The sequence below is a fragment of the Filicampus tigris genome, chromosome 19 (genome assembly GCF_054856515.1).
Source record: "Filicampus tigris isolate MCC_2025a chromosome 19, RoL_Ftig_1.0, whole genome shotgun sequence".
NCBI lineage: Eukaryota > Metazoa > Chordata > Actinopteri > Syngnathiformes > Syngnathidae > Filicampus > Filicampus tigris.
Genome location: NC_141235.1, coordinates 14582311 through 14591283, shown reverse-complemented (window position 1 = coordinate 14591283; position 8973 = coordinate 14582311). Strand labels below are relative to the sequence as shown.

The window sequence follows — 8973 nt, the reverse complement described above, 5'->3', positions numbered from 1 at the left end:
CCTAGGTGTGATTGTGAGTGCGGATGTTTGTCTCTGTGTGCCCTGCGATTGGCTGGCAACCAGTTCAGGGTGTCCCCCGCCTACTGCCCAAAGACAGCTGGGATAGGCTCCAGCACGCCCCGTGACCCTTGTGAGGAGAAGCGGTACAGATAATGGATGGATGGAACAATCTGGTCTCTTCCATATAAATATCTTCTGACAAATAAAGTAAGGGCAATCTCTTTTAAAATCATACACAGGTACTATTATTCCAAGCATTATCTTCTTAAGTTCAAGAAAGACATTTGTGTTGATTGTTTATTTTGTATGATGTCTCCTGAATCCTTAATTCACCTGTTCTGGCAATGTCCATATACCAAGTTTTGGAAAGATATATCTAGACTCATCATTGGCCGAGGGGCCATGAGCCCAATCTCAATACCCACAATTGCACACTAAGTTTTCGCTGAAGTCCACACGTAGTTGAAATGCACGAATCGAGGGAGGCGGACTCAACCGAAGTGCGGAACAAGGGCGCAAAGAGGGCGGGGCGACAGAGTTTTTCACAGAATTTGGACAATTTACAGACTCACGAGGTAGTGGTCACTACATGCCGCGGCATAAGCGGAAGTGACGTAGAAGATGCCGCGACCCCTGGTGCTGCCGCAAAATGCGCTTACTCTTTGCCCTTTCACTAGATCGTTGCAATTAAGAGATATGAGATGAGCCCTCTGTCTTGCCAATCATCGTGCTTGTAAATTTAATCTGACGCCCGTGTACTATTTAGGGAAGCCCATATATAAATCCGTGCTTGACAGTACTTCGGTTAGCAATAACGTAACCCATGTGACCTAGAAACCGAAAATGAGTCATCCTGAGTCTCCGCCCTTGCGCATAAAGAGCGGTTGCGCGAGACTGAGCGGTCTTTCAGCTTTTTTATCGGAGCAGCTGTAGCCCATAATTTTACAGGACGAACATTAAGGTAACTACCTCGTTTAATGTATAGATATTCTGTTGTTAACCATCGTAGGTGATTCATATTCGATGTTTTTTTTGTTTGTTTTTTTACATTTTTGCCGTTTAAATTCCAAAGCCTGGAAAACCTTCGAAATGCACACTCAGAATTGAGGCGTTTTATGAGCTAGGCCGCCTGGCTATTTTCCTTCGATGGATTGCTCCTGTCCTTTACAATCGTATAGGTCCCGAGGGAGGGGGGGCATCAGAAACGGGAAAGTGGAACGTTTGAAAAATCCACCAGGTCCGGATCCGAATCCTGTTTTTGCTTGTGCTTTAAGTTAAATGACGATAATTTAAATTTCAGCGAGTCTAGTCATTATCGTTTGAAATGATTTATCTTCATTTAGTTGTAAACGCACGTACTAAAAGTACTATGTTTTAAACATGCATGAATAGAGAGCTAAATATTATTTGATGTGTATTTCTTTATTCGAGTTTTAGAGTGTCGATTTACAGGGCTGATGACTGCGCATGATCCATCCAATTTTGCAAGTGATGAATACAATTTTGTAGTCTTTTGAGCTAAACATCCAAATCATCACTGGGTTTTGAGCAGCTTTGAGTTCTTGTAATAAGTTTTCTAAAGACAATACCATTAGCGAAATCAACATTAGGGTATTCTGGCCACGTTTACCGTATCCTGTGTTGAATTTTATGTCCCCTTTTCCCGTTATTTTATTTACCCTGTATATATCTACTGTTGCTTGAATCGGCCCAAAAGATATGCTCATTGTTTTCTTGCTCAGGAACAACAATGTTTCTGGGTCAATTAGACCTGGGATAACGTTAAAAAAAATTATTTAAAAAGTGTCAACACCCAAGCCCCCAGCATCCCCCCACCCATTGTTTATTTTACCACAACTTGCAAATATTTGAAATGAGGCACTGCAAGAAGCATTTGATATATTGATTCCACTTATTTAGCAAAATATCGTACTAAAATTGTAAATCTCTTTACATGGGTGAATTTCACATGCAGCATGAAGTTTGGTTAAGGGAGTCTAAATGTGATAGAGAACTCAAAAGTGTGGCTAAAGATGTTCAGGGCTGACTTTTGAAAGTAACGGTGGGAAGGGTGATCGGTCATTCTGCTTGGGGTTGTCGTTCATGTCTGCACAATGAGATCAGGGCCATCCATGTGTAGCCAGACTCACTATTTTTTATGCAAAATGCAAATCGGAGACCTGAGCAATGGTGATGGTTTGTGTTAGTTAGGCAGAACATGCATTTATGTATATAGATATCTTTACTTGAATAAAATGTGCATGATGTGATTTTTTTTTTTTTTTTTTTTCCCCCCTCTCACCCAGAGTCATGGCAGAGCAGAAGGAGCGCACCTTTATTGCCATCAAGCCTGATGGTGTGCAGAGAGGCATTATTGGGGAGGTTATTACAAGATTTGAAAGGAAAGGTTTCAAACTTGTGGGCATGAAAATGCTCCAAGTAAGTAAAGGCTTGACCTGTCATGCATGTTCTCTTAACATGTTTCACATTCTCATTACAGACTTCTAAACATTGAACTGATTTTACAATAGTGGCATGATTTTTAGTCAAGTACATTGTGAGTGCTGAGTGACCGAGTGAGCCGATTAGCAGCCATGTCTATTCTTGGTCCTAGATCTCAGATAATCTGAGTCAAGACCCTATCTTTTTGTGCCAGTAGGGATACGTGTTTATCAACTGTAGAGTCAGTTCAGACCAAGTAAACGCTAAACTTTTTTGTTTGTTTGTTTTGTATTGTTAATGTTCATGTTGTTGTTGCCCAGTGTTGACATTTGTGCCATGAATGCGGAATTTGGACCTCAGCGACAGCCAGGCAGTAGATGAGGCTGAAGCAAACTTGTTAGACTGTTCACGGGTTCATATCCCCTAATTTCACACACGCAAGTTGTAAGAGCTTGTTGGCAACACGAGTGGAAATTTGACATGTAAACACACCCGGCCCAAATCAAATGGTACTCCCTTGCACTGATATTGTGTGGGGGTGTGTGTGTGTGCGTGCGTGTGTGTGTCTAAATGATTAAGTTTTTACATGCAATTAATGCTTTCGGATCAAAGAGAAAGTCAACCCAAACACATGTTTTTTCCAGAGTATGTTCTATGCCGGCCCACTAGTTGAAATTAGGGGTGTAACGGTATACGTGGGTGTATTAATACGTTTCGGTACGGCATGTTCGGTTCGGTCCACTTGCGGACCGCTTCTGATCAGTTTTCATTATTAGCGCGATCTTACGCGCGAGTAGGCAAATTTTCACTCGGACGCTATTGAGTTGCACGCGTAGGAGAGAGGGCGCACAGAAGAGGAGCCAGTATGCCAGAAGCTGTGATAAATGGCATTATTATGGCATACGCAAACAAGCCACAGCTCGAAGGTCCTCCGCGTACACTGCGGTCTCCTGTTAGGGAACATTTTGGCTTTCCTGTTAAAATTGCAGATGGGGAAAGGTACGTGGATAAATCCCAATGTTGCTACATGGAGATCGGCGGTTATGTTGCAGGTAGCACGTCTAACGTAACGCACTTAAAACAGCATCATCCGACTGTGAATGTTTCTTCGACAAGGAAGATGCTTTCTTATTTTTTAGCCAAAAACTTCTAACTTAAATAGCGATGTTTATCATATGCTGTTGACCATTCAAAGATTGCAATGCCTAAAGAGTATACAATTTCATAGACTTTTTAAAGTTACTGTATTTTTTTCATTATAAAGAGTTTTAATATAGTTAGCTGGGCGGCACGGTGGTCGACTAGTTAGCACGTCCGACTCACAGTTCAGAGGTCGTGGGTTTGGTCCCGGCTCCGGCCTCCCTGTCTGGAGTTTGCATGTTCTCCCCGTGCCTGCATGGGTTTCCTTCGGGTACTCCGGTTTCCTCCCACATTCCAAAAACATGCATGGTAAGTTGATTGGACACTCTAAATTGCCCCTAGGTGTGATTGTGAGTGTGATTGTTTGTTTGTCTCTGTGTGCCCTGCGATTGGCTGGCAACCAATTCAGGGTGTCCCCCGCTTACTGCCCAAAGACTGCTGGGATAGGCTCCAGCACGCCAGTGACCCTTATGAGGATAAGCGGTAGAGATAATGAATGAATGAATATAGTTAGCAATAATTGTAACTGTTGTGTATTTTTTTTTTGTCACAAAAAGTGTATACATTTACTGTAATGACAACTTGTATTTAACTTGAATACTTAGATGTCATAGGCTGTTGCTGCTGAGTGTTCAAAGATTTCAGTGTCTTAATAGTTTATACAATTAAGAGATCTTTATTGTTAGTGTGTTTTTTTATTCTGGTGTAATTTCTTAGAATATCACCTGAATGGTTTGCTTTTATTTATTTTTTCTAAAAATGTATAGTTGTCGTCTTTTCAAAATATATTTAAAGAGAAAAATGAGGTTTTTTTGGACTGAAAATATACCAAACCGAACCGAAATGTTATTTAGCGTACCGTTACACCCCTAGTTGAAATGCAGCATTCGGATTAATATTGCGTTTGTGGAATATAAGTTAAGCAGCAAAATGCACCCACTTTTAGCCATCTCAGGGGGTGGCCATTTTGTCACTTCTGCCGACTGAAGATGAATCGAAGTTGCTCAGGGCTCAGATCACGACCAATCACTGCTCAGCTGTTTTCACAAGCTGAGCCCTGAGTAACTTCGAAGTCATATTCAGTCAACAGAAGTGACAAAATGGCCAACCCCTGAGCTAGTTAAAAACGTGTGGATTTCTCATATTCCACAAACGCAATATTAATTCATAATGCCGTGTTTAAACTAGTGGGCTTGCATAGAACACATCCTGAAAAACAATGTTTTGGTTGACTTTCCTCTTTATGGTAAAAAAAAAAATAATTTTTTTAATAAAATGTGGTTTCTGGAAAATTCACTGTGACATTTTTTTTCAAACAAACACTTTTTGAAGATTAAATGCAAATGTATTTAACCTAAAACCTTAGTACAACTCAACTGTACTTAGCTAGTGATTGTTTGATGTACCACCAGAGGGAGTCCTCGTACCAGTAATGGTACCATTACCGCTCTTGTGTAGATTGAGAAAATAACATGTTGTCAACGTGGTGGTCTCAATACCCATTCGTGGGTTCTACCCATTCATGCGTACAGGCATCAGAGGATCTGCTGATGCAGCACTATAGTGACCTGAAAGACCGTCCATTCTTCCCAGACCTCGTCAATTTCATGAGCAGTGGTCCGGTGGTTGCAATGGTGAGACCATTTTATAAGTAATATAAGTATTTACTGTTAGGGTCAACATTGTATTATTTATTTTATTATTATTATTTTTTTTCAAACATTAGGTGTGGGAGGGCAAAGGGGTTGTTAAGACTGGCAGGGTAATGCTTGGTGAAACCAACCCAGCAGACTCCAAACCTGGAACAATTCGAGGCGACTTCTGTATCGATGTCAGCAAGTAAGTGTCATTTACCTGCATCATGGGTACAGTCTCTCAATCTAATCGCAATCTTATTTTCTGTTTTTGTTAACAGAAACATCATCCATGGTAGTGACTCAATTGAGAGTGCTACAAAGGAGATTGCCCTGTGGTTCAAGCAAGAAGAGCTGACCTGCTACACAAACTGTGCATCCAGCTGGCTCTACTGAGCACTGTCCTCAAATGTCCCTCATCCAATTTGATCTACAATAGAAGTAGTTATTTCAGACTGTACTTTCAGCGTGCATTTGTCTTGGTAACATTCCATCATTTCATGTGCTGATGATGTTGTCCAATTTATACTGCAAAATAAATGTCAGTGTTGTAGACGAAATGGTGTCATTCATTGCTGGAATGAGTAGAAGAGTAATCCAGGCAAACCTTTTTTAATTTGTATTTTTTTTAACTAGGAGTACAGTGACCCCTAACTTGGCACAAATGTACAATTTTGCCTTGCACACAAAATCACCTTAGAGTAGATAATCACATTCACAAATGAGTAAAACTACGGAGAAGCACAGTGCTAAATAAAACTAAACTAAACACTTGTATTGTTTTTATTTATCCTTTATCCAAATCGTTTGGTTTTACTTCTGTAATATGCATAATTTAATCTACACATTCAAAATGTGGTATGCACCTGGAATGGAAAAAAACCCTTTAAAGATCAGGAGGAACACAATTTAAAAAAAATCAAAATTAGTACTTTCAAACAAGTCAACGTGTTATGTCTTTTATTGTTAGTTCTTGCCGGGTTTGTGGAAAATAGGTCATGTAAACTTTTTTTGTATGTGTGTGTGTTTATGTGTAGATGTGTTTTATATATGTATACATATGTTTATGTAAATATATATATACATATGGTATATATGTTTATGTAAGTATATATATATATATATATATATATATATATATATATATATATATATGGTATATATGTGTGTGTACTGCCCGAAGACAGCTGGGATAGGCTCCAGCACGCCCCGCGACTCTTGTGAGGATAAGCGGTATAGATAATGGATGGATGGATATGTGTGTGTGTGTGTGTACCAACCAACATGACCCCAAGGGCACAGCGACGACTCATCCAAGAGATCACAAAAGACCCCACGACAAGAAAGATACTGGGCAAAAATGGCCCGCGTGGCAGAATTCCAAGATGAAAAGCACTGCTGAGCAAAAAGAATATTAAGGCTCGTCTCACTTTAGTCAAAAGACATCTTGATGAGCCCCAAGACTTTCTGGAAAATACTCTGTGGACTGACGAGGCAATAATTTAACTTGACAAGGGCTTGAATAATGACTGGGGAAAGGACCGGGAAAATCAAAATCTGTGTCAAAATCTGAATCGGAAACTAAGGTATCATCATTGGAAAAACGTGACAAAAACTGACAAGGGCTTGAATAATGACTGGGGAAGGGACCGAGAAAACCAAAATCAATGTCAAAATCAGAATCATAAAGAGGATTAAACAAATTGTGGCCATTTTCAAACATAAATCTTAGTCTAAAAACAAAACATTGGGGAAAACTACAAGGGGAACGTGCAAAACTACAACAAGTAGATGTCAAATATGAGAGAGACGTGGACGAAAGGAACAGAGCTTACGCAAAGGGTGTGGGGGTGGGCGGTTGTACTGAATTGACAGACTTAGGGCGGTTGGAGGCAGACCAGGACTTGCGAGGGCCTGGTCGACCCATCGTGGAGGAGCGAGGCGAGAGATTACCAGTGAAAGGGCAAACCAGCAGCCGATGAGACAATCTCTCCCTGATTGGAGGTGTTGGGATGGTTGGTGGGGTGGTGACGTCTTTGGCTTGATGGATTGTGTCTGAGTCGGCTGGGTCCTGCCTGATTTTCTACTTATTGGAAGAATGTTTTTTATGGAAGTCCAAACTTGAGGGAAATGGTCATTTCTGTACTGTACGTACAGTAATATTTGCTGAATTTGCCTCTAATTTTTGAAAAATCCGTACAGTAAAATGAATCCAAACTTCACATACTGATAGAATTCCTCTTCAGGAACAATAACCCACTGGAATGCTTTTCTACTTATTGGAGAAATGTTTTTTTATGGCAGTTTAAACTTGAGGGAAATGATGATTTCTCTACTGCATGTACTGTATTTTGTGCAGACTTTGCCTCTAATTTTTGAAAAAACGGTAAAACTGTAAAAACTGAAAAAAAAATACTGCGCTGTATTTTTTGCAGACTTTAATTTTAAAAAACGGTACAGTAAAATCAGTCCAAATTTGGCATGCTGATAGTATGGGCCCTCGGGAACAATAATCCACTGGAATGATTTTCTACTTATTGGAGGAATGTTTTTTATGGTACTTCAAACTTGAGGGAAATTATGGTTTCTGTACTGTGTTACTTTATTTTGCACAGATTTTGCCTCTAATTTTTGAAAAATCCTGTACAGTAAAATCAGTCCAAACTTGGCATGCTGATAGTATAGGCCCTCGGGAACAATAAATCCACTGGATTTATTTTCAATTTATTGGAGGAATGTTTTTTATGGCAGTTCAAATGTGAGGGAAATAATGATTTCTCTACTGCATGTACTGTATTTTGTGCAGACTTTGCCTCTAATTTTTGAAAAAAACGGTAAAACTGTAAAAACTGAAAAAAAATACTGCACTGTATTTTCTGCAGACTTTGCCTCTAATTTAAAAAAAACGGTACAGTAAAATCAGTCCAAACTTGGCATGCTGATAGTATGGGCCCTCAGAAACAATAAACCACTGGAATTATTTTCTACGTATTGGAGGAATGGTTTTTATTGAAGTCCAAACTTGTGTGAAATTATCATGTCTGTACAGTATGTACAGTATTTTTTGCAGAATTTGCCTCAAATTATTGAAAAATCCGTACAGTAAAATAAATCCAAGCTTCACATACTGATAGTGTTCTTCTTCAGGAACTATAACCCACTGGAATGCTTTTCTACTTATTGGAGGAATGGTTTTTGTGGCAGTTCAAACTTGAGGGAAATGATGATTTCTTTACTGCATGTACTGTATTTTTTGCAGACTTTGCCTCTAATGAAAAAAAACCAACTGTACTGTAAAATCAGTCCAAACTTGGCATGTTGATAGTATGGGCCCTCAGGAAGAAGAAACCACTGGAATTATTTTCTACTTATTGGAGGAATGGTTTTTATGCAGTTCAAATGTGAGGGAAATTATGATTTCTCTACTGCATGTACTGTATTTTGTGCAGACTTTGCCTCTAATTGTTGAAAAATCCGTACAGTAAAATCAGTCCAAACTTGGCATGCTCATAGTATGGGCCCCCAGGAATAAGAACCAACTGGAATTATTTTCTACTTTTTGGAGGAATGTTTTTTATGGCAGTTCAAAGGTGAGGGAAATGATGATTTCTTTACTGCATGTACTGTACTTTTTGCAGACTTGGACTGTAATTAAAAAAAAAAAACTGTCCAGTAAAATCAGTCCAAACTTGGCATGCTGATAGTATGGGCCCTCAGGAAGAAGAAACCACTGGAATTATTTTCTACTTATTGGAGG

General features: G+C 39.5%; 1 protein-coding gene across 1 annotated transcript; it reads left to right on the top strand.

Moving 5' to 3' along the window:
• Window positions 1-792: 792 nt before the first annotated feature.
• Window positions 793-5776, top strand: LOC147131705 (nucleoside diphosphate kinase A2-like). Its single transcript, XM_086017190.1, has 5 exons — window positions 793-961; window positions 2307-2439; window positions 5115-5216; window positions 5309-5421; window positions 5498-5776. Exons 2-5 carry the CDS (start codon window positions 2311-2313, stop codon window positions 5610-5612), a joined length of 459 nt encoding a protein of 152 aa, XP_085873316.1. The 5' UTR covers window positions 793-961; window positions 2307-2310; the 3' UTR covers window positions 5613-5776.
• The last annotated feature ends 3197 nt before the right edge of the window (window positions 5777-8973 follow it).